The sequence below is a fragment of the Anomaloglossus baeobatrachus genome, chromosome 1 (assembly GCF_048569485.1).
Source record: "Anomaloglossus baeobatrachus isolate aAnoBae1 chromosome 1, aAnoBae1.hap1, whole genome shotgun sequence".
Classification (NCBI taxonomy): Eukaryota; Metazoa; Chordata; class Amphibia; order Anura; family Aromobatidae; genus Anomaloglossus; species Anomaloglossus baeobatrachus.
In genome coordinates, this window is record NC_134353.1 from 167,797,408 (window position 1) to 167,824,049 (window position 26,642).

Below are 26,642 nucleotides of genomic sequence, written 5' to 3' on the forward strand. Positions count from 1 at the left end.
ATCTTCTCATAGGAAAAAAAACAGAGACCCGACCACTCACCTTAACCCTCATCAACAGTGAGTCATATAGAAGTCTCACCCAATTTATAACTCTATTTCCAAATCCCCTTTTCCCAAGGACCGCTCACAAAAATCTCGACTCTAGGCTTTAAAGCATCCAAGGACAAAATTGCCTTCTCCTCTGGATTCTCAGAGCTAAGTGACAGTCCTAGATATAGTCTCCTAATGTTCAGGGATGTAGCTGTCCTTGGAATGAAACCTGTTTGATCATTATTCACAATAGTTGAGACAACTCAGGACATTCTGTTGGCGAGTAACTTAACGCCCATTGATAGAATGGAGATCAGGGGGTACGATTCTGGGTTTTCTAGATTTTTCCCTGGCTTCAGAATCAGGACTATTAGAGCTTCTTTCATAGAAGGTTGTAAAACCTTTTGCCTCTCGGCCTCATCAAATACTTTAAGCAATTTGTGTAATAATAGAGGAGCGAACGTTTTAAAAAAACCTCCCCAGGCAAACCGTCCATTCCTGGAGCCTTTTCGTTTTGCATCTGGCCAAGTGCTTCCTCCAACTCCTCCAACAGAATATCCCTGTTAAACAGCTCTCTATCCTCATCAGTCAGTTTGGGGAGAAGAAGAGCATCAATATACTGTTCAATCTCATCTTCTGTAAAGTCACAGTCTGAGGTATATAGACACGAATAATATGTGCCATTTCTTCAACTATATCCTTACTTTTATTTTACTACTACAATTCAGGTCCATAGAAATATACTGGTATAAACAATGTATCTCTATGTACCTGTACAATCTGCCTGTAGGTTCAGAAGCTGCAACACAGGTTCAAATATACAAAATCCTCCCAAGTTTGTCAGTGCAGGCTCTGGCTTATAACTCTAGCTACTCCTGCAGTGATCTTGGTTGTGAGTTTGATTCTTGGGGAGACAAGATCATGAGGAGAATTGTTTATCTAATTAAAGAAAAAAGAGGTTGCATGGTACAAAGAGAAAGTGAGTAGAAGCTGGGACAAGGCCCTGACGTGTTGGGACAGTCCCTCTTAATCCTGTATGGTTGGGAGCTATGGATTTTGATTATTATCTGGTGGACTTGAAAACATAACTATACTTGTTTATAAGTACTTGCAGAAACATTTACTAATTTTAATAAAATTCTTATTTTATTTTCTAGTTTGGTTGCCACCAAGGAAACAGACAGTGCTCGATCCCGTAATTCACCAATGTCACCATCTGATTTTCTGGACAAGCTCATGGGCAGAACTTCTGGTTATGATGCAAGAATAAGACCTAACTTCAAAGGTAATATATTTTTACATTCAGCAAATTAAATGCACCAATACTACTGTATTTAGAATGCTGCCACTATTCCTTTCAAAGCTCTTGCAGGTGTCCACATGGCTTGTGCCATAAATGTTATTCATATACAGGCTATTCAGTGGATCTGATGCTATATTGATTCTTTATGGGACTTTTTGAGATAAATGTGTGCTGTACTATAACCCAATTCTTTCTATAAAATTGAATTTTTATTTTATTTTTTGGGGGTAAAGTTAGAATTATTTTTTATAAAATGTATAATATTATTTTTTTTCTTTTGCCTCAGTAGTAGATATGAGCTGTTCATTTGACAACCACCAAATTTTCCCCAAAGATTCAATTTGCATTGATTAAATTCACCTCAAATCTCATTGCTGGAAAGCCTATAATTGCTCGGAAAGCACATGTATAAATCTCTTTGTTTTATGGTAAAACCAACATGCCAGTATGATGGCTCACATAGGTACGAGTTCGTATATACCAAACATGTATACTTTTACTTTTATTTAAGGGGTTAAAAAAAATCTGAAATGTTTCCAAAAAAAGAATAGAGCTTTTGTTTCCATTTTCTTATACCCGTAGTGTTCTCATTTTTAGGGATTTAGGGCACACTGATGGCTTCATTTTTGCATCTTGAGCTGTTGTTTTTAATGAAGTTATTTTTGTGTAGATGCAGTATTTCGATTGCCTGGTAATCCATTTTAATGCAGTGTTGCGACAACCAAAAAACATAATTTTGACGTTTGGAATTTTTTTCTCACTATGCCATGTAAGAAATCAAATTAAATGTTGTTTTTTTTATCTTAATAGATCGGGCATTTCCAAACACAGTAATACCAAATATGTGTATATTTTTTCTTTTTTTATTGTTTTTTCAATGGAGCAAAAGCGGGGTGATTTGAACCTTAAAGTTTTTTTATTTTTTTCATATTTGTTAAAACTTTTTTTTTAACTTTTTAAATTGATTTTACTACTTCTCCTGAGGGACTTTATCACTGCACAGTCCGATTGCCTGTGCATTTCTGCTGATCTGAGCAGCATTGCTCTCACAGGAAATACGTCATGGTAGCATCAGGGGTCATCAGCTGAGCCCACCCTACCATGGCAATACATTGGTGCCCCGTGATAGCATTCTTGTGCAACTGTTACCTACACATGTCTGCTAATCAGATTACTAGACATGTGCGGGGATTACCGCGGGCTCGCCGCTGGAGCCCATGGGACCGGGGGACATGACCTAGGATGTATGTATATGTTCAAGGTTGTGACATGGTTAAGTTACAAAACTGCATTTGTGTAGATTTGAAGATAATGTTCTTCCTGTTCTACACAAAGAAGTGGCTGCATAAAATATTCTTGCTTTTTATGCCTTTGGGATAGAAGGGCTAAACAAGAACACAGGGCGCCAAACAAGAAAACAGGGCAAAAAAAGATCGACTTTCAAGGGAATAAATATGCTTGGAGGACAAAAGGTAATCAATATACCTTTGATAGCATGAGATACAACATACTGCCACCACTGCATAGAGTATAAAGCTAGGCTTGATAAAACAAGTAGTAAAGGCTTTGAAAAGAGAGAGTTTGTGTATTGAATAACTAATTGCAAAACAAAAGGTAAACATTTAAGATGGTTCACAGATCGGACAATTTATAGAAGATACATATTTCATACCATCAATGAATGAAAACAAATCTTGTGCCTGATCTTCAAATATTATTGCTGTGAAAAAGTTTCTTGGCACCAAGAAAGCCGACAATTTCACACAATTAGTAGAGGATATGCACTTTCATTTCAACAGGCTTGGCTGTAACATGAGTTTTAGGCCACATGCACACATTCAGTATTTGTTAAATGTTCTTAATTTAGTATTTGTAAGTAGAGATGAGTAGAGCTGTGGGAGTTTGGTTTGGCACGTTCAACCAGACTTTAGCCACACTTTAGATAAAGATCAGTTTGGGACCTGACTTGACCTGAACTGCACTGGAACTCATTAATTGGGCACTTTGGATTTTGACCCACATGCAGAAGCCATAAACAGATCACTTCCGGTGGAGGGTGGGAAAGATTTTTCCTTTTTGGTGCAAACTACATCTGATCACGCTGTTGTTACCCCAAGTGAAAGGCATTCAAACACTGCAAGCAGCTCACACTCAGCTGAGAACCAAGTGTACCTGAGCACAGCGATGATCGTGAAAGTGGTTTGCATATGTGTCACCCCAGGGACATGGATCCAGCTTCAGGGACGCCACCGGTCTTCTTTAATATGGCAACAGGTATGTCAGTTTTTATAAATGTGTCGCGATGCCACTCACGGCTTGCGGTCAGGGATATGGATGACCGCCACTGCAGATGTTATGAGCGTCTTGGGCTGATGGAGTCTGCAGCCAGATGGTGTGGCCTCCCATGAGTGAGGCAGGCCCCAGGGGCTCAGGTGTGTAGGATAGCGGGTCCAGGAGAACTCATGCTCAGTTTAAAAGTCTTTCAACTGCTTTTTACTCACTTTGTTGTTATGGCGAGCAAACCCGGGCGATGCTGTGATAAACCAGGTTGAACCAGGGTTCCTTCGGACCAGTCTGAGTGTAACTAGTTGGCTCGCCTTCCTAGCACTTCTATGTTCGGATAACCCCTGACTTGAAGTACCGTGGGGCTTATCCAGGGAGTCGCAACTGCCTTTTCTCCCCTTTTTGGACCATTTGCTGGCAGCGTGGACCAAGTGAGACGGTTTCAAGCTCTGTCCCCTTATGGGTTCCTGCGTTGCTGCTGAGGCTCGGACTCTGTAAGGTTGGTGAGGTACTTGTAGTTCCCCCCACCGGCAGGTTTAGCAGATAGTTAAAACTGAAGTCTGCTCTAGGGACCTGTTCCCCATACGTGCCTAGTCTCTGGCAGCCCCTGTCCAATCTGACTGACTGACTGACTCGGTGACCGTTCTCCTCTGCCAACTGTCACTACACCGCTCAGGGTCTGACTAGTGGCCGCGCGCGTATCCCTTAGCAACCACCGCTCACCATTACCAGACTGGCTCGCTCCACTCCTTTCCTGACAGGCTCTGCACTTTAGCTCCCAGCCCCTCCACTACACCCCTTGACAAGATTTGAAGGCCTACCCCCTCCAGGGACTGCTCAAGGGTCCCATCTAATAGTGTGGGAGAACTGGTTACTATATGTCTGTGCATACACACCTCATTCTGGCCTTTAGGATTACCTGGAAGTACTGTCCCAGCATGGGTGCAGTACTCAGTGGTGCCTGACCGGGTCGGGGGCACCACACATACGTAAAGCACCCGAACTCCGAACCCTGTTTTTTTATAAAGTGTGTTTGGTATGAACACCAAACACTAAAACTCGGGTTCACTCAGCTCTATTTGTAAGCCAAAACCAGGAGTAAAACAATGAAAGGAAAAGTATCACAGAAACACGGGCACCACTTCTACATTTTTTTCCTACTCCTTGTTTAGCCTTACAAATACTGAGGTAAAAACTCACCAAATACTCAGTGGTGCATGTGGCTTTACAGTCCATTATCTGCACAGTTATTAAGAACACATGGACACAATGAGTATTTGGTGAGTTTTTTACCTCTTTATTTTTAAGCCCAAATTAAGAGTAGGTAAAAAATACAGAAGTGGTGCTCGTGTTTCGATTATACTTTTCCTCTGATTGTTCTACTTCTGGTTTTGGGTTACAAATACTGAGTTTAAAAACTCACCAAATACTCAATGTGTGCACGAGGCCTTTGCAGTCTTTTTAGACTGACAGGCAGCACAATTTGATCACTGAACGGTAAACTTTTACCAATCAATGATTTTTTGAATCACTGTTTACACAAGAAGACGAAAGCAAATGATGCACAATGAGTAGTGATAGGCAATTGTGCTCATCGCTGCTCAATACTCGAAAGAGCATCGGGTTGCTCAGTCACACTTGATACTCAATCGAGTATCCGTCATGCTCAAGACCCTGCCCTGCATGTTTTGTGGCTGATTTGAAGCCACTAAACATGCGACGATTGCCTGCTAATCACGATAATGCCATTACTATGATTGACGGCCATATCGCGTAATCGAGTCTATATTAAACTCGGTGACTCGCCACTCTGCTCACTCTACCCCAATTACTGTGTATGGATAGCTGCTGGAGAAGGGATGGTGTGTATGGGCTCTTTTCCATCTGCAATTTTCTGGTGCGAGTGCGATCTGAGAAGAAATTGGATTCCACTCACACCAGTGTTAATCAATGATGCAGTTTCCTCTGTCCTATTATTTCTTCACATGAATCGTTCTCTCGGTATAATCGCAGCATGATGCGTTTTGTACCGAGTTTCAGCTCTTGCACCCCCATGCAAGCTTATGGGAGCGAGAAAAAAAATCGCACTATGGATGGCATATGCATGTCATACAGATGGCATATGCATGTCATACAGATGGCATATGCATGTTATACAGGGTTCCCTGAAAAATGCCCACAGGAAAATTCCCCACAGGAAAATTGCCCACAGGAAAAATGCCCACAGGAAAATTGCCCACATGGAAAATTGCCCACATGGAAAATTGCCCACACGGAAAATTGCCCACATGGAAAATTGCCCACACTGAAAATTGCCCACATGGAAAATTGCCCACATGGAAAATTGCCCACACGGAAAATTGCCCACATGGAAAATTGCCCACACAGAAAATTGCCAATTGCAGCATCACAAAGTTTCAGATCTATGATATTTGAGGTGCAAGGTGAGGATGTTCACATAATAGGTCATCAACTTGTGATTTACAGTTGACCTAGTGCAGAACTGCAAAAATACTGAAAATCTGTGGTTTATAGCAGTCTGTCATTATCAGCAATAGATAGATACAGTCTGCTCTAATCTCACTGATTCTTCCTCCAGCCCAAAACAGCAGCACATGCAGAAGCAGCAGCAGTGTGATCCAGAGGAGCAATCACTACTATCTGTACTCACAAAAGTATCACTGTATTATCTGTTGAGTTACATGTGACTGCTGGTCACATCTAATACATTATCATCTCAGGGGAGCCCACCAAAAGCAGGGTGCTGCTGGCAGAGATAGGGTACTTTCACACTTGCGTTCATCGCAATCCGCCACTATGGAAAATAGCGCAGTCCGTTAACGGACTGCGCTATTCTCCATAGACTTATATTGACGACGCACTGTGACGCAGTGTCTGCATTTCATCCGCTGGCCGATGCTGAGTCATTATTTTGACTGAGCACCGGGAGGAGGGAACGCAGCATGTAGCATTTTTGGTGTCGTTAAAACAAGTCACCTTGGCGGATTCCGTTGGAATCCGCCAAAGTGTCTAATGATCGTCTATGGTGGCGGATTCCGCCGCTATGCGCTAAGCAGCGGGATCCGCTGATGGATTCCATCACATTCTACAGAGCATATGTACCGCCCCGGGGCTTGGCCGGCTGCCGAGACGCTCGGATCCGGGCTCATCGGTGGGTGGCTCGAGCTCCTCCCGGACCCGGGGGTCACATCACTCTGAAGGGATGCTGACACTAAGTGAGGGGTGGTGTTCGGTGGGGAGGTCCACGGCCGAGGCCGCGGTTGTTTTTGGGGGTTAAGTTCGTGACGCCACCCACGGGTTGTGGTGAATGGATGGACACCAACGCTGCCGTTGACTAGGCTCCCGGGGATGGTGTTGCGCAGCTTGGTGTTGACGCCTCAGTGGGTAGTGGGTAATGGGCCCGGGGGCCCGAGGGTGCTGAGGAGGGGGGATGCATGCTGGCTTGTTGGTGCGATGCGGTGCGCGGCCCGAGGGAACTGTTGTACTCACTATTACAGACACACTGGAGTCTCTGGTAAACCAAACAAGATGGTGGACGATGCCCGCAGTCGGCTGCGCTTCTCCCCTTTTTTAAGGTTGGTGGTTTCCGCCTTTCTCCTTCACCTCACTTTTAGTAGAATGGTGACTCCTATGCCTGAGCAACAGTAGTCCGCTCCCCAGCTTTGTGTGTGCCGGTAGAGCCCGTTTGCCCACAGATGCTGGCCCGTGGGATCTCGATTCCTGGGCGGTGGCTTTCTATCCCTCTGGTTGGGGTGTTGTCTTCAGTCGGGTCTTGGGTGGGAAAGGACCTAAAGTCCAGACCCCAATCAGTGAATTCAACTCGGTCCAGTAGCTTCTGGGCCTCGTACTGGGTCTGAGTACCCCTCCTGGTGCTCTGGTTTCCAATCGGTTCCCCGGTTCGGTACCGGCGGGCCACTACCCAGTCCCGGTCCCTTATGGTTCCACCGGCTGTAATCCCTGCTCCTGTAGGCGGCCACCACCGTCTGCCCTCTGGCCACAGGGTATCCGGGCTCCAACCCAGATCCCTGAGAGACATGCACACTTTGCTACCACTCTCCTCCACTCCTGTCACTGAACTCTCTGTTTTTCCCGCATCAGGCTCTCCGAACTCCACGGTGGGCGTGGCCAACTGCCTGGCTCCACCCCCCAGGTGTGAACATCAAGTCCTGAGAGGGGTGACTCAGGGTTTTAAAGTTGGCTGCTGGTACCTTTTTAGGGGAAGGTGTTTGTGCAAGGGCCTACCTGTGACTACCTGGCTAATCCAGGACGTCACACATGCTCAGCATGTCCAGCAGAACGATCTAAATTGTTTAAAATCACTCCTGGTCTCTCTATCGCTTTCTGTCGGTCAGTCTCTCCCTCTCACCCCCTCTCTCATACTCGCTAATCATGGGCGCGGCGCTGCACAGCTGTCACCATGCTCTGGTGGCTTCTCCTCTTTTGAAAATGTCGGCCGCTCATTATTCCATCTTGTATTCCCTGATTCCTCCACCCACCGGTGCTTATGATTGGTTGCAGTCAGATGCGCCCCCACACTGAGTGACAGCTATCTCACTGCAACCAATCACAGCCACCGGTGGGCGGGTCTATATCATGCAGTACAATAAATAAATAAATAATTTTAAAAAAACGGCGTGCGGTCCCCCCCAATTTTGATACCAGCCAAGGTAAAGCCACACGGCTGAAGGCTGGTATTCTCAGGATGGGGAGCCCCACGTTATGGGGAGCCCCCCAGCCTAAAAATATCAGCCAGCAGCCGCTCAAAATTGCCGCATCCATTAGATGCGACAGTCCCGGGACTCTACCCAGCTCATCCAAAATTGCCCTGGTGCAGTGGCAATCGGGGTAATTAGGAGTTAATTGCAGCCCATAGCTGCCACTAAGTCCTAGGTTAATCATGGCAGGCGTCTTTGAGAATCCCCCCATGATTAACCTGTAAGTGAAAGTAAATAAACACATACACCCAAAAAATCCTTTATTTGAAATAAAAGACAAAAATACACCCTTTTTCACCACTTTATTAAAATCCCCAAATACCCCTCCAGATCCGACGTGATCCACAGAGGTCCCATGACGCTTTCAGCTCTGCTACATGAAGCTGACAGGAGCGGTCACAGACCATTACCGCTCTCTGTCAGCTCCACACAGCAACTGAAGTGAATTGCGCTGTCAGCGGGGATGTCACTGAGGTAGTGCTGGTGTGTGCATTAATGATGGGGGCGGTAGTACCTGCGTGTGTGCGGTGATGATGGGGCGGTAGTGCCGGTGTGTGCGGTGATGATGGGTGCGGTAGTGCCGGGGTGTGCGGCGGTGATGATGGGGATGGTAGTGCCGGTGTTTGTGCGGTGATGATGGGGGCGGTAGTGCCTGCGTGTGTGTGGTGATGATGGGGGCGGTAGTGCCGGGGTGTGTGCGGTGATGATGGGGGCGGTAGTGCCTGCATGTGTGCGGTGATGATGAGGGCGGTAGTGCCTGTTTGTGTGCGGTGATGATGGGGCGGTAGTGCCTGTGTGTGTGCGGTGATGATGGGGGCTCTCTCTCTCTCGGCTAAAGAAAACTAACACAACGTGATATTTCACAGGAATCTGTTGCCTTTATCACACTATTTACAACGCATCCGTCACATGCGTCACACAACGCATTGTGATGGATGCCAAACAACGCAAGTGTGAAAGTAGCCATAGCTGGTCCTGAAAGCCCCAAAGGCACAGCAGAGAGGTGAGACTCTGTCGCTTGTACCACCTTGTGTTCATGCTGGGAATGTATGATATGTTTTTACAGTGGTGTAACTAGAGTCCAATGGGCCCCAGTGTGAAATTTGGACCTTCCCCCCCCCCCCACTCACACATGCTCTCACATGTGCGGGCCCTTGTAGTGTTCTAACTTCTATCAAGACTTATGAACTGCCTCCCCTCCCCCTTCATTATGTAGTAATGTCCTCCGTCCTGGTATATATGCCCATCATCCTGGTGAATATGTCCTCATCCTGGTGTATATGACCCAATGCTGGTATATAAGGTCCTCATCCTGGTATGTATGGTCCACGTTGTCTCCATCCTGGTATATATGTTCCCATCCTGGGTTACATGATCCTCAATCCTAGTGGGCATTCATGTCTGTTGGCAATTTTCTGTGGACATTTTTCACATATCATGTGAACATCCTCACCTTGCACCTCAAATATCATAGATCTGAAACTTTCTGATGCTGCAATTGGCAATTTTCTGTGTGGGGAATTTTCCATGTGGGCAATTTTCCGTGTGGGCAATTTTCCACGTGGGCAACTTTCTATGTGGGAAACTATCTATGTGGGCAATTTTCCGTGTAGGCAATTTTCCATTTGGGCAATTTTCCATGTGGGCAATTTTCCGTGTGGGCAATTTTCCGTGTGGGCAATTTTCCATGTGGGCAATTTTCCTGTGGGCATTTTTCCTATGGGCAATATTAATTTGGTCATTTTTCCTGTGGGCAATTTTCCTGTGGGCATTTTTCTGGTCACCGTTATACAGATGGCATATGCAGGTCACACATCCGTGGTGTTAAAAATCTATAGACTTCCATAGCACTCACATGGCACTCATATGACACTCACATGTCATACGGATGCTAGGTGAGAAAAAAAACGCACACCATACGCATGACACTCACCCCACTTTACTGGGCGAGTATCGAAATGCTTATTTAATCGCAGATGGAAAAGAGCCCTTATTATGTGATTATTGCCTTTCAGTCATTGCTGGTGAAAGGTAAAAAAAAATCAATTCTATTGTCTATCAATACTGGTGTTACCGGCATTTAGTGTAAGGGGTACTTTGCACGCTGCGACATCGCAAGCCGATGCTGCGATGCTGAGCGCGATAGTTCCCGCCCTTGTCGCAGCTGCGATATCCTTGTGATAGCTGCCGTAGCGAACATTATCGCTACGCAGCTTCACATGGACTCACCTGTCCTGGGACGTCGCTCTGGCCGGCGACCCGCCTCCTTATTAACGGGGCGGGTCGTACGGCGTCACTTCGACGTCACACGGCAGGCAGCCAATAGGAGCGGAGGGGCGGAGATGAGCGGGATGTAACATCCCGCCCACCTTCTCCCTTCCGCATATCCTACGGGAGCCGCGGTGACGCCGATAGGAGATGTTCCTCGCTCCTGCGGCTTCACACACAGCGATGTGTGCTGCTGATGGAGCGAGAAACAACATCGGACCATCGCGTCAGCGTAATTATGGATTACGCCGACGCTACACCGATGATACGATTACGACGCTTTTGCGCTCGTTAATCGTATCATCTAGACTTTACACACTACGATGTCGCCTGCGATGCCGGATGTGCGTCACTTTCAATTTGACCCCACCGACATCGCACCTGCGTTGTCGTAGTGTACAAAGTACCCTTAAGGCTAGCTGCTGTAGAAGAAATAGTGGCATCTAGGCAGTGATTATAGCCATACAGTCCTTGCTACTTCAATGTAACACCAAAAGTCCTTTTCAGAGCTAAATCTAATCTTTTTTTTTTATCTAATAATATCGTTATTAGCTGCATTTAGAGTAGGGAAAGCTACTGAGAGAAGGGATAATGTATTAGAGACATCTAGGCAGGAATTATTGACTTACAGTCCTTGCTGCTGCAATGTAAAAAATATATTCTACTCTAAAATACTACCGCTCTTAGCTGCATTTAGTGTAGGGCTAGCTGCTGGAAAATAAATAGTATATTACAGGCAAATAGGCAGGGATTATTGCCTTATAGTCCTTGCTGATGCAACTTAAAAGTCATTTTTAGTGCTAAAGGGTGCTTTACACGCTGCGACATCGCTAGCAATCTCGTTAGCGTTGTAACATGCCAGATCGCAGATAAGATTTGCAGAGATCACACATAGGTCATTTTTGTAGCGCCGGTCACATGTGCGATCTGGCGTGTTACATCGCTAACAAGATCGCTAGCAATGTCGTAGCGTGTAAAGCACCCTTAAGTCTAATCTATTCAATTGTCTAATAATTCTGCCCTTAGCTGCATTTAGTGTAGGGAGAGCCATTAGAGAGAGTTTAGTGTGTTAGACGCATCTAAGTTAATGACTAGGGATGATCGAATACCAAAATATCTGAATTCGCGAATATTCGACGAATAGGTCGCCGCTATTCGACTATTCGCAAATTTTCGATGCGCAATGTAAGTCTATGGGAAACCTGAATAATTTCACGTTGGACCTAACGGCGAGCTGTGGTGACTGAGGAAAAGGCTGAAATGGACGGGAAAAGGCTGAAACAGTATGGGCACAGCCTGTAGAAGGTGCGTGACTGCATTTCTGGTGTCTTGGAATAACGTGATCAGAGCAGCTCGCGCCGTTTACATAGTCACCAGAACAGCTCTCAAACCAAAGTAAAAGAGGGGAAATTGCTAAGAAACAGTTTGTAATAAAATGTCAAATCAAGGCCTGACCTCAAAAAAACCCACTTTAGCATATGTTTACACGTTTAGTTTTTTACATTTTTCTCCCTTTTCGATTAGAAAGGGCTCTAACTTATACATTATATTGGTGTCTGTTTCACACCTCCTTTTTTTGGGACATATTTGACAGCACTTTAAGGGTATTTGCGCACATTGCGTTTTGGCGTGACAAATAAAGAGCAGCGTTTTGTCACTGCATGTGCGCTTCAAAAAGCATTCAAAACGCTACATTTTGGATGCATTTTGAATGTATTTTGTATGCATGTTTGACATTATGTTCCCACACGACTCTGCTACATCCCTTCCCTCACCTTCCCCCATGATGAAGCGGCAAGCGACTGCTTCTTAAAGCCGCAAAACGTACGTCGGGCCTCCTTGTACCACCGGACTCAGGTATAATGTATTCCGCAGTCACTACCCTATCTGGGATTGTTTGAATACCTTTTTGATTTAACCTCAGAAAATACCTGTATGGATTCTTTAGCCTCCCCTACATTCTCTATGGGACAAATTGATTTGGCTTTAGCAATCCTGATTATACTTTCTTTAGGCTAAATACTCTGCCTTTCTGCTACAGTGTTTTTGATGGATACTAGTATATTATGGTATAACCCCCCGTTCTTGATGGGGTTGCATGTCTTTTATACTCCCTCAAATTGATTATATAACACTATTGCAGACATTGCTTATTATACAGGCTTTTCTCCTGTTGTTGTCCCTTCACACCTATCCCCCTTGCTTACTGGCCAGTGATTTGAGTTCTTTATCTCTGCTGGGGATTCTCTCAGTTTATAATTGGGTACATCCCTTCACCATATAGACCTATGACTGGTACCGTGTTTTTGGTGAAATCTTCTTTTCCTCATTGTCTGCATCTGGCCAATGCGGATTTGGGGTTAAGTCCTCTTCCCTCTCACGGGTATCATGCCTACATCTGTTGGTCTATTCAAATTTTCCTCCCTGCTTACATGCCGGTGATTTAGAGATACATATCCCTATCAGAGATAAGACACTCTCTACCCATTTTTATGGTGCTTATTTACCAGTAATTTGGACTATACTGTTTGTATATATTACCACTCATCCATCCTGATGTTTACCTGCCAGTGATTTTGGCTACATTGTATGTGAATACTACTATTTATTTATTGTGATCTTTATTTGCCAGTGAGTTTTGGGCCATATCGTTTTTTGAATACTATATTTAGTGATGAGCGAGTACTAAAAAGCTCGGGTGCTCGAAGCTCGGGCCGAGCCTCCCAAGATACTCGTGTACTCGGCCCGAGCAACGAGCCCAATGTTATCCTATGGGAGACCCGAGTATTTTTGTGAAATGACCCCCCGGCAGCATGGAGAAACCCTAAAAATGTCACAAAAGTCTCAGAAGAGTGCTCAAATGACATGGCAACAGCATGGGGAAGACCCCTTGAAGCATTTATCACTGAAAAGTCACAGCTGTGAACAATTTTGTCCGCGTTTTACGCCATTTTTACGGACTCACCAGAAAACCTTCCAAAATGACCCCAAAATGATTTTTCATGGCGGAAATGTTAAGGGCACATACCCAATAGTGAGATAGAGCTGGTGTATGTTACTTTTTGAGATTAATACATGAAAGATTTTACGTGAAAACATTGTGTGGCACTCCGATGTCCCTTAGAAGAGACGTACATGAAGGCCTCTTGAGTCTAATGTGCCCATTTTGAGGAAGTGAGTCTTTGTAGTATTTTCCTTTGCCAGGGCAGTCCAAAATTGTGAGGTTCACCAATGCCCCTGCATACAGACGTGCATGATGGCCTGTAAACCTGAAGTGCCCATTGTAAGGAAGTGGGTCTATTGTAGTATAGCCCTTAGGCAGGGCAACCAAAAATTGGGAGGCTCCACGTTGTCCCTGGATAGAGACGTGCATGATGGCCTGTAAACCTGAAGTGCCCATTGGAAGGAAGTGGGTCTATTGTAGTATAGCCCTTAGGCAGGGCAGCCAAAAATTGGGAGGCTCCACGTTGTCCCTGGATAGAGACCTGTTAGGTTCTTAGTGCCTCCGTGCTTGCATTTAAAAACCGCACGTGTGTGACTGTTGGTGGCAGCTTTCCGCTGCATTTGTGTGAGTTTTGCAAAAACTTGGATATAACGCACAAGTCTAGTGAATACACATCAGCACAGCATTCCAAAATGCGCAAGGGCGTTGTCAACGAACAAGGAAGTGGACGTGATGGTGGTGCAGGCAGAGACCGAGGTTGTGTGCAAGCTCTAATTTCGCCACAACAAAGGGCCCCATCTAGTCGCTCGCACGTCCTGTCCCAAATTCTTGGGGACCGCAGCAGTACACCGCTCTTGAACCAAGACCAGTGTCAACAGGTTGTTAGTTGGATAGCGGATAATGCTTCCAGTCAGATTGGCACCACCACAAACACTCTGTCTTCCACACGGTCAAGTGTCAGTAGCCGTGATACTGCACCGCACATTTCAGAACCTGATCCTCCTTCCTACCACCAGGCCGAGTACACGTCCACGGACATTACTGATCCCACACTTGGACACTCGGAAGAGCTGTTCGTTCACGTTTCCATTCACAAATTCTGGCCTCTCGCCAGCTCCTGTTGAAGTGGGCCATGACGAGATTGTATGTACAGATGCCCAAATATTTGAGCAGCAACGTTCTCACGAAGTTGGCAACGTGTCTCAACAAGGGGTGGACGATGATGAGACACAATTGTCAGGAAGTCAGGAGGAGGAGCAGGGTGCGGAAGAGGAAGACGACGTGGTGGATGATCCAGTAACTGACCCAACCTGGCAGGAGGATATGCAGAGCGAGGACAGCAGTGCACAGGGGGAGGGAGGCGTAGCATCCCAACAGGCAGTAAGAAGCAGAGTGGTGGCCCCAGGCAGACGTCAGGCAACTGTTCCCCGGAACAACACGACACAAGGTGCCTGTACAAATGTTAGGTCTTCCCGAGTCTGGCTGTAATACTATTGTATGTATTGAGGATTTCGATTGCGTTAGGGCAATGACAACCAGAGACGAGTTCTTGGTGCAAGACGTCTATAATATGCAACCAGCAAATATGTACATAAACGGAACAAAAACACAGTAGAACATAAATACAGGAAATACCTTCCAGGGACGGAGCGAAAGGGAATTCCCGGGACCGCGCACCGGACTCCCCCAGGGAGACCACCAAGAGCGAACCCCTATACAGGGACTGTCTGGCAATCACCCCAGAAGCCCTAAATGCGCAGCAGCCGGGACACAAAAGGGCAATAGGTAAGTCCAAAAATGTCCGTACGTGATGTGAGTCCAGAGTGGTATTAAACGGAAGGAACCGGGCAGAAGTGCCGACCAAAGACGGCAAACGGAGTCCGGGCACAGCTAGATGATACCAGATGAAGTCCAGAATCGGTGTCGGTTGTTTTCCAAGAGGATCCGAATAACAATCAGGAACCAAAAGCAGCAGGGCAGGAGCACACAGGAAGCAGTATACTCAGGCACTGGACTAAGCTTTAGGGGCGGCTTTTAAACAGATGGACAGGAAGTAGGGCAACAGAACAGAAAACTCCATGTTAACAAAGGGCAAGCTCTTTCAAAAGAAAACTGGAAAACCCGGAACTCTGACACTGGCAGTTTTTTAAGTTGGCTCCAGATGATTCTAAAAAGGCCATTTGCAACACCTGCCATGCCAGCATCAGCAGGGGTACCAAAACTAGCAGCCTGACCACCACCAGCATGATCAGGCACATGTCAGCCAAGCACCCGACTTTGTGGGAAGTACAACAGAGTCGAGGAGCAGTGCTTGCTGATGTCACTGCTACGTCTTCGCTGGTTGTGCATGCGAGCCAATCCCCTGTCCATGCTGCCTGCGAACAAGCCTCCTCCACTCCTGCACCTGCAGTTGCCTACGCAGAAAGAACACTATCATCAAGCACGTCCTTGTCCCAGCGCAGCGTTCAGTTATCCATTCAGCAAACCTTTGAACGCAGGCGCAAATACACTGCCAACACCCCACATGCCACAGTTCTAAATACTAACATTTCGCGACTGCTTGCGCTGGAAATGTTGCCTTTTAGGCTGGTTGAGACAGAAGCATTCCGCGACATGATGGTGGCAGCTGTCCCACGTTACTCGGTCCACAGCCGCCACTATTTCTCCCGGTGTGCCGTCCCCGCATTGCATAACCACGTGTCACAAAACATCACACGTGCCCTGAACAACGCTGTTTCAGCCAAAGTCCACCTAACCACAGACACGTGGACAAGTGCATGTGGGCAAGGCCGCTACATCTCGTTGACGTCACACTGGGTTAATATTGTGCAAGCTGGGACCCAGTCTGAGCGAGGGACGGAACACGTCCTTCACACACCAAGTTTTGCAGGCCCTACCTCAGTCAGGGTTTCACACACACTCTACAGCTCCGGAATGTCATGCTCCTCAGCCTCCTCCTCCTCCTGCGCATCCTGATCCACTTTACCCTCCACACCAGTCCCAAGCTGGAAGTGTCGCGGGCGGAGGAGGGGACGGTGCGCTCTCCCACTGCTCGGGTCCGGCTGACGCTGCTCTATGGCTCCTGCTGCTCGTTGGCTCGAGCGATGGCCGGATCCCGGGGACTCGAGCGGCGCTACTCGCCCGTGAGTGAAAAGGGGTGGTTTGGGTTTTGGGGATATTGTCCGTGACGCCACCCACGGTTGTGGTGATTGTGTGGACACCACCGCTGCTCTGGACGGGGATCCCGGGAGCCTGTGACAGGGAGCAGCTTTGTTGTTATTTCTCCCCTCCGTGGGTAGGGGGGTTGGTTGTCCCGGGGCCTGGTGATGGGGTAGAGATGGATGACAGGCGGGTTGCGGGGCCTGATGAGGTGCAGGGTCGCAGGGGCAGCGCTGTGCCGCACGGCACGGAGGTACTCACTCAGCCCAATGATGATATCACAGTTCACGGTAAAACAAGTGGCTGGATGGACGGGTCACTCGGACGGCTGCGGTTGTTCCTCCCTGCAGGTTAGTGATGACTGTCTCTCCCTGCACCTAAGTTAAGTGTTGGTAGTGATGGTTTCCCAACGGTAACCCGCTCCCCGACCTGGATATGGGCCGGAGGAGCCCCTTTTGCCCACAGGCGCTGGCCCTGGGAGAAGGTTGCCCTTAGCGGTGGCGGTGTCTCCCCTTCACGGTTGTACGGTTGCCTTCTATCTGGACTTGGCTGTTTGGAAACCCTGAGGTTCCCTTCACTAACGGATTTGGCAAATTCACGGCGACACCAAGCCTTGCCGGGATCCGAAAGTCCTCTGCCAATGGTGCTGGCTTCTCTTTGTATACCGGTCCGGTATGGCCGGGTCACCACCCGTCCACGGTCCTTACGGCAGACTCCAATCGGCCTCCACTGCAGACGGTCACCACATCCTGCCAACCTTGCTGTCCTGTCCGGGCCACACACCCGGACCAACTTCAGGCTCTTTGCTGTCACTTTTCTCCTCTCTACTACTTTCCTCCTTCCACTTCCTTAGCTTAACTCTCACTGCCTGTGTTTTCCCTCCTCCTCGGTGGGTGGAGACCAACTGCCTGGCTCCACACCCTGGTGTGGACAACAGCCCCTGGGGAAGGCAACAAGGATTTTGTGTTTTGACTATGATATGCCTGCAGGGAGTGTGGGGTGTTTAAGTGTTGTGCTCTGTGGCCCCTGGCTCGTCCAGGGCGACACAGAAGCACTGCAGCACTGCCTCGGCGAAGCGGCAACAGGCAGTGCTGAAGCTAATTTGCATAGGTGACAAACCCCACAATGCAGAAGAGGTGTGGACAGCTCTGAAACAGCAGGCAGATCACTGGCTCACAACTCTGAACCTAAAGCCAGGAAAGGTCGTGTGTGACAATGGCCGGAACCTGGTGGCGGCTTTGAGGCGAGGCCAGCTGACACATGTTCCATGCGTGGCCCATGTGCTCAACCTCGTGGTTCAGCGGTTTCTAAAGTCATACTCAGAGCTGTCTGATCTGCTGGTAAAAGTTCGCCGCCTGTCTGCACATTTTCGAAAGTCACCTACTGCTTCAGCCGGCCTTGCCGGCTTAAGACGCCGTTTGCATCTTCCGGCACACAGACTGGTGTGTGATGTCCCCACGCGTTGGAATTCAACTCTGCACAAGTTGGTCAGGATATGTGAGCAGAAGAGGGCAGTTGTTGAGTACCTGCATCACCTAAGCCGTCGGGAAATGGGTCAAACTCCACACATAACACCTGAGGAGTGGAGATGGATGTCCGACCTATGCACCATCCGCCAAAACTTTGAGGACTCCACCAAGATGGTGAGCGGCGATGACGACATTATTAGCGTCACCATACCGCTTCTCTGCCTTCTAAAATGGTCTCTGCTCAAAAACAACCATGATGCATTGCAGGCGGAGCGCGATGAGTTTGAGCAAGAAACAGTAGTGGGTGTGGGTGATGATAACACACAGCCCAGCCTCGTCTCATCACAACGTGCAGTGGAGGACTATGACGAGGAGGAGGATGAAGACATGGAGCAACTCTCTAGCCAAATTGAGGATATGACATGCAGTCATATCCTCGGTTCAGCGTGGCTGGCCAGAGGACAGGGTAGATGATGAGGAGGAGGAGGAGGAGGACAGCATGTTCAGTCATCGTGTTGGTCAGGATACTGAAGTGATGGCTGTTAAGAGTCTGGCACACATGGCTGACTTTATGGTAAGCTGCCTGTCTCGTGACCCTCGCGTTAAGAACATCTTGGCCGACAATCATTACTGGTTGGTAACACTGTTAGACCCACGCTAAAAGGAGAACTTTATGTCTCTTATTCCCGAGGCGGAGAGGTCAGGCAAAATGCAGCAGTTCCAGAAGGCCATAGTCACGGAAGTAGGCAAAGCATTCCCCTCACAAAACGCTAGCGGCATAGGTCAGGAATCACTGGACAACCAAGGCGTACAGCCGAGAGGGGCACAAGTCCAATCCGCCAGAGGTAGGGGAACAGTCTTTAAGATGTGGGACAGTTTTCTCAGCCCCTCACATACCACAGCCCCTGAGGTGAGGGGTAGTGACACAAGAAATCCTAAGTTTGGCCAGATGCTCAAGGAGTACCTTGCAGATCAAACAACTGTACTCCGACATTCCTCTGTGCCTTACAATTAATGTGTATCCAAGCTGGACACGTGGCATGAATTGGCTCTCTACGCCTTGGAAGTCCTGGCCTGCCCTGCCGCTAGCGTTTTGTCAGAGCGTGTTTTTAGTGCCGCAGGTGGAATCATTACAGATAAACGCACCCGCCTGTCAACTGTAAATGCTGACAGGCTGACTCTGATCAAGATGAACAAGGGTTGGATTTGGCCAGACTTCACCACACACACCAACAGCAAATTACAGCGGAATTTAAAGTTTGTAACGGGAATTTGCCATGTACCTCCACTCACCCATGGTAACACACTTCTGGACTTTGGCTAATCGCTGGACTGCTCCTCCTTCTCCTCATGCGCCATCATGATGACCGTTACAATAGTTAAGCCGTTGTTTCAGGTATACCCCCAGTGGTAAATTTTTTCGCCCATTCTTTCTGAATGGGCATTACAACGACAGGAGACCCGCTCCTTTGCAATGGGAACAATGTTTTGAGGCCCTCATGCACATCTCTATCCAGGGACAATGTGGAGCCTCCCAATTTTTGGCTGCCCTGCCTAAGGGCTATACTACAATAGACCCACTTCCTTACAATGGGCACTTCATGTTTACAGGCCATCATGCACGTCTCTATCCAGGGACAATATGGAGCCTGACGCTGCCACCGACTGCCACACACGTGCGGTTTTTAAATGCAAGCACGGACGCAATAAGAACCTAACTGGTTTTTAGGAGCGACAATTACTGAGAAGTCTGACACTATCAGACACTGCTGACTGACGTGTATTATACACTAGACTTGTGCATTATATAATTGTTTGTGCAAAACGCGCACCTGTACGCTGCCACCGACAGACACACACGTGCTGTTTTTAAATGCAAGCACGGACGCAATAAGAACCTAACTGGTTTTTAGGAGCGACAATTACTGAGAAGTCTGACACTATCAGACACTGCTGACTGACGTGTATTATACACTAGACTTGTGCGTTATATAATAGTTTGTGCAAAACGCGCACCTGTACGCTGCCACCGACAGACACACACGTGCTGTTTTTAAATGCAAGCACGGACGCAATAAGAACCTAACTGGTTTTTAGGAGCGACAATTACTGAGAAGTCTGACACTATCAGACACTGCTGACTGACGTGTATTATACACTAGACTTGTGCGTTATATAATAGTTTGTGCAAAACGCGCACCTGTACGCTGCCACCGACAGACACACACGTGCTGTTTTTAAATGCAAGCACGGACGCAATAAGAACCTAACTGGTTTTTAGGAGCGACAATTACTGAGAAGTCTGACACTATCAGACACTGCTGACTGACGTGTATTATACACTAGACTTGTGCGTTATATAATAGTTTGTGCAAAACGCGCACCTGTACGCTGCCACCGACAGACACACACGTGCTGTTTTTAAATGCAAGCACGGACGCAATAAGAACCTAACTGGTTTTTAGGAGCGACAATTACTGAGAAGTCTGACACTATCAGACACTGCTGACTGACGTGTATTGTACACTAGACTTGTGCGTTATATAATAGTTTGTGCAAAACGCGCACCTGTACGCTGCCACCGACAGACACACACGTGCTGTTTTTAAATGCAAGCACGGACGCAATAAGAACCTAACTGGTTTTTAGGAGCGACAATTACTGAGAAGTCTGACACTATCAGACACTGCTGACTGACGTGTATTATACACTAGACTTGTGCGTTATATAATAGTTTGTGCAAAACGTGCACCTGTACGCTGCCACCGACAGACACACACGTGCTGTTTTTAAATGCAAGCACGGACGCAATAAGAACCTAACTGGTTTTTAGGAGCGACAATTACTGAGAAGTCTGACACTATCAGACACTGCTGACTGACGTGTATTATACACTAGACTTGTGCGTTATATAATAGTTTGTGCAAAACGCGCACCTGTACGCTGCCACCGACAGACACACACGTGCTGTTTTTAAATGCAAGCACGGACGCAATAAGAACCTAACTGGTTTTTAGGAGCGACAATTACTGAGAAGTCTGACACTATCAGACACTGCTGACTGACGTGTATTATACACTAGACTTGTGCGTTATATAATAGTTTGTGCAAAACGCGCACCTGTACGCTGCCACCGACAGACACACACGTGCTGTTTTTAAATGCAAGCACGGACGCAATAAGAACCTAACTGGTTTTTAGGAGCGACAATTACTGAGAAGTCTGACACTATCTGGACTGTTTTACACTGTGTACACCAGCCCCAGATATGATGAAGGCTGGTATACGGTCACCACTAGGAATGGCTATATACCCTGCCTGCCTGCCTGCCTGTATACTGCTACAATAGTCCTGACAAGGACTCTTCTGGTCACTAGCCTGTATTCCGACCTGGCTATACCCTGCCTGTATATAGCAACAATAGTCCTGAGAAGGACTCTGCTACTGTACTCCGACCTGGCTATACCCAGCCTGCCTGTATACAACTAGAATAGTCCTGAGAAGGACTTTTGGTCACACTGTTTGCAGCCCTGCAACTGAAAAAGCTATAAAGGGCCGCAAAGCTTTCCCTGAATCAGCGACACTCTCCCTGCACTGACTGTCTGGATAGCTGTGAGCAGAGCACAGCGCGCCGGCCGGTATAAAGGCTCGGTCACGCTGTGCAGGCCGGCCAATCACTGCAATTCCACAACTAACAGGGCTGTGGCATTGCAGTGGTCTGCCAGCCAATCCCTGCATGAGGGCTGGCTCTCAAAAGAGCGCCAACATGCAGAAATGAAGACCACGAGTACAGCACGAGTATCGCGAGATTACTCGGTCCCCGCCGAGCAGCCCGAGTACAGCGATACTCGTGCGAGTACCGAGTAGTTACAAGCATGCTCGCTCATCACTAACTATATTCACTCATCCTGATGCTTATCTGCCAGTGATTCTGGCTTTACTGTTTGTGAATACTACTATTTTCCTGTTGTCTGTACCAGGCCATTGTTCTGCCCTTTACCATCTGTTTCTCCCCTCCTCTTTCCAATTTGTATATCATTATTGTGATTCTCTGCACTTGCACCTTAAAATTCTATTTAAGAAAATTCATGAACTTTTTTCAGCAAATTTGCTCGTGTTCTCCTCTTTTTGAAATCCCCATAGAGCATGGCTGAGCCGCGCGATCAGAATGAACTCTAATGAACTTCACCCAACTTCTGTCATCGCGTGGCTCTGTCTGTGTGCCGCGGCCTGATTTGCGATCACAGGTGAAGGACTCACTGATGACCGCAAATCCCCTGAGTGACTGAAATGAGCCGCACGAACAGCGGTGCCGTCACTCAGGTTAACCGCAGACAGCTGGAGTCCTCCACCTGAGAGCGGTAACCTGAGTGACGTCATCGCTGACAGCGTGACTCATCTCAGTTGCTGCATGGATCTCACAGTGAGCAGCAGTGTTCTACGGCAACTCCTGTCAGCTTCATGAAGCAGAGCTGAAAGCGTCGTGGGACCTCGTGTGGATTACGCCGGACCTGGAAGGGTATTTGGGGATTTTAATAAAATGGTGAAAGAGGGTGTTTTTTTGCCTTTTATTCCAAATGAAGTATTTTTTCGTGTGTATGTGTTTATTTACTTTTACTTACAGAGTAACCATGGGGGGTGTCTCATAGACGCTTGCCATGATTAACCAAGGCCTTAGTGGCAACTATGGGCTGCCATTAACTCCTTATAACCCCGATTGCCACCACACCAGGGCAATGCGGGATGAGCCGGGTAGAGTCCCGGGACTGTTACATCAAATGGATGCGGCAATTCCGGGTGGCTGCTGGCTGATATTTTAAGGTTGGGAGGCCCCCCATAACGTGGGGCTCCCCATTCTGAGAATACCAGCCTTCAGCCATGTGGCTTTACTTTGGCTGGTATCAAAATTGGGGGGGACCACATGCCGTTTTTTTTAAATTATTTATTTAATTTACTGCACTACATAGACCCGCCCACCGACGGCTGTGATTGGTTGCAGTGAGACAGCTGTCACTCAGTGTGGGGGTCCGTCTGAATGCAACCAATCATAGGCGCTGGTGGGAGGGGGAAGCAGTGAATACGAGATAAAGTAATGAGCGGCCGGCATTTTCAAAAACAGGAGAAGCCACTGGAGCTTTGTGAGAGCCGTGCAGCGCCGCGCCAACGATCGGTCAGTGATCGGTGAATATGAGAGGGGAGGAGAGTAGCTACTGACTACTAATTTCAGCCCTTAGAAGGACTATTTAGGAGTTTGCTGCATGAACGATATCACTTACAAGGCACTGGCCCTATAGCTGGGTCCGAATTCACAGATTTGCGGTCTGGCAATTTATGGAGCTGCAAGCAGCTAATGAACACTGTCTTCAGCCCTTAAAAGTACTATTTATTAGTTGGTCTACGATTGCTTTCCCGCACACAATACAGTCTATGTACACCACCAGCTCCCTATGACTGTGTGTTGACAAAATGGTCACTGGCTTATATAGCCCCTATGACGCTGTGTGGCCAAGCCAATCACAGTAACACCACAACAAAAATGTCTGCAGCATTACTGTGAAGGCAATCAACATCAGATGTGTTCATTGGCTGGAAAACAGGCGCTAGGAAGTCAGAAATGAAACTGAAAGTATCGGAGCAGATACTGTTTTATTCATCGGATACTGAATGGTGTGAATTGCTTGTTATCCATCGGATACCGAATAGTGGCAAATAGATTCGCTCATCCCTATTAATTACCCTAAAGTCCTTGCTGCTGCAACGTTGAAAACAAAAAGTCCCTTTCAGGGCTAAGTAAAATCTATTCTATCTTCTAATAATACCACTCTTAACAGTATTTAGTGTAGGGAGAGTTGCTGGAGAAGGGATAGTGTATTAAAGGCATCTAGAAAGGGATCATTGCATTGCAGTCCTTGCTTCTGTAAAATGAAAAGTACTTTTCAGGCCTACATCTATTCTATTCCAGTCACTATTAAAACCGCTTTTAGCTGCATACCTAATTTAAAATGTGCAAGGCGTGTAGTAAGGAATGGGGAAGTGGACAGGATTGATGGTGATGCATACAGAGGCTGTGGGCAGGGAAAGCTGTGCCTACTGCAGGAGCCCAATGAACACACTTTTTATCTAGATATTGCTTCTTTTCCCACTTTGCAGGGGGATGCGGGACACCACTGATGAAGCCAGAAGCCAGAACAGTGCAAACAGGTGGTGGGTTGGATGCAGATAATGCTTCCAGTTTTTTTCCCAGCACCACTCTGTCTTCCACACAGTCAAGTCTCACTAGCCAAGAGCCTGAACCACACAATCCTCACCCTGATCATCCTTCCTCCCACAATGGAGGAAGCCAGAAGACAAGTGATCCCACATTGGGGCTCTCCAAGGAGCTCTTTGTTTTGCATTTACTGATTTTGGCCTCCTGCCCTACACTACTCAAGTGGGACATGTAGAGATCATGTGCAGTGATGCCCAAATACTTGTGCAGCCAATATAAGAAGAAAATTATAAAAGGGAATGCCAATTATTGTCTCAAGAGGTTGATGATGCTGAGAGACAGTTGCCAATAAGCCATGTGGTTAAGTAATCAAATCAGGAAGAGGACAAAAGAGCAGAACTGGAAAATGAGTTGGTGAACAATGAAGTAAATGACCCAATCTGGAAAGTAGGCATGCAATGAGGGGACAGCACTACAGAGTTGGAGAGGGATACGCAGCACTGCAACTGGCAGGAAAAGGCAGCTTGATGGCCAAAAGTAGTAGGAGTTAAACTGTTCCCCATACCACACACATGTGGCAAGTTCCCAGACAAAGGGGTTATGTGTTCCCAAGTCTTCCCAAATCTGATATCTTTTTAAAGGGAACCTGTCAGCAGAAATTTCGCCCAAAACCTAAAAGATTCCCCCTCTGCAGCTCCTAGGCTGCATTCTAGAAAGGTCCCTGTTATTATTGTGCCCCATGTGAGACCAAAATAAAGACTTTATAAAGTGGTACCTTTTTGTATGCAGATTCTGTAAATGTGACATGGGGGTGGGCTGCCTGATGGCCGTTAGTCTGCCTCCTGCCACTTTAGGCCGTCCCCCATCGCTGATTTCCATAGCTGTGGACGCCGCCCAGTGCTCCACAGGTCCCCGCGCATGCCCAGTGCTCATCTCTCGTGGATGATCACTGTGCCCAGTGTCACCGCTGGTGACGTGCGCGCAGGCTTTAGATTATGGGCGGTGCTGTGATGTTTATTACCAAGCAACCGCCCATAATCACGGGACCGTGCTTTCCCCCTCGGCGTCCTTCGTTCTGCGCAAGCGCGGTGCTGCTGACCCCACGTCACCTCCTTCTATCTATTTCCTGCCTCAGGGCAAGATGGGAAGGAGGTGACGTGGGGTCAGCAACACCGCGCTTGCGCAGAACGAAGGACGCCGAGGGGGAAAGTGCGGTCCCGCGATTATGGGCGGTTGCTTGGTAATAAACATCACAGCACCGCCCATAATCTAATGCGTGCGCGCACGTCACCAGCGATGACACTGGGCACAGTGCTCGTGCACGAGAGATGAGCACTGGGCATGCGCGGGGACCTGTGGAGCACTGGGCGGCGTCCACAGCTATGGAAATCAGCGATGGGGGACGGCCTAAAGCGGCAGGAGGCAGACTAACGGCCATCAGGCAGCCCGCCCCCGTGTCACATTTGCAGAATCTGAATACAAAAAGGTACCACTTTATAAAGTCTTTATTTTGGTCTCACATGGGGCACAATAATAACATGGACCTTTCTAGAATGCAGCCTAGGAGCTGCAGAGGGGGAATCTTTTAGGTTTTGGGCGAAATTTCTGCTGACAGGTTCCCTTTAAAGAAAGTGTAAACAATAAAAAAAACAGTCATTTGCAAACTGTGTTATACCAATTTCAGCAGGTTCCTGACCAATCTCATATCCAAGATGCAAGAGAGGATGCTTCCTACCCTGCATCTGCTGCAAGCAAAATACGCAACCATGTTCAGTTCTTTGCCCTACAGCAGCATGCAGCTGTCCTGACCCTAGGCCTTGGAACATAAATAGAAATATGTAGCCATGCACTCACAGGCCCAAATACTAAACATTTGCACTTAGTGCCTAGGCTTTACCATTGTAGGAGAGCTGCTCTTATTAAAATTTAAAAAAATATATATTCTGAGGCCCCCCTCTATATGTTTTCTAGGGTGTATTGCTTTGCACTTATTGCATAGGATTACCGCTGTAGGAGTCCCACTCTTGCAATCTCTCCTTTAAATAAATATAGTGAATTATGGTGGGAGACTGTTAGGCTGTTAAGGCTATATTCATATGTTGCATTTTTGGTGCGTTTTTTGCAGCTTTTTTTATATTAGGAAAATTAAAAACTGATTTTTACAGTACCATCAAAAGCTAAGTGATTTCATAAACCTAATGCAAAAAAAAAATCTGAAATGGAAAACTGCTGTGTTTTTTAA

At 47.3% G+C, this 26,642-nt stretch overlaps 1 protein-coding gene across 1 annotated transcript in view; it reads left to right on the top strand.

Moving 5' to 3' along the window:
* Window positions 1-26,642, top strand: part of GLRA3 (glycine receptor alpha 3) — a 502,398-nt gene that overhangs the window by 143,698 nt on the left and 332,058 nt on the right. The window contains exon 2 of the mRNA XM_075347194.1: window positions 1,188-1,315. Within this exon, the coding sequence (XP_075203309.1) occupies window positions 1,188-1,315 (128 nt within the window). The remainder of the gene's footprint in view (window positions 1-1,187; window positions 1,316-26,642) is intronic.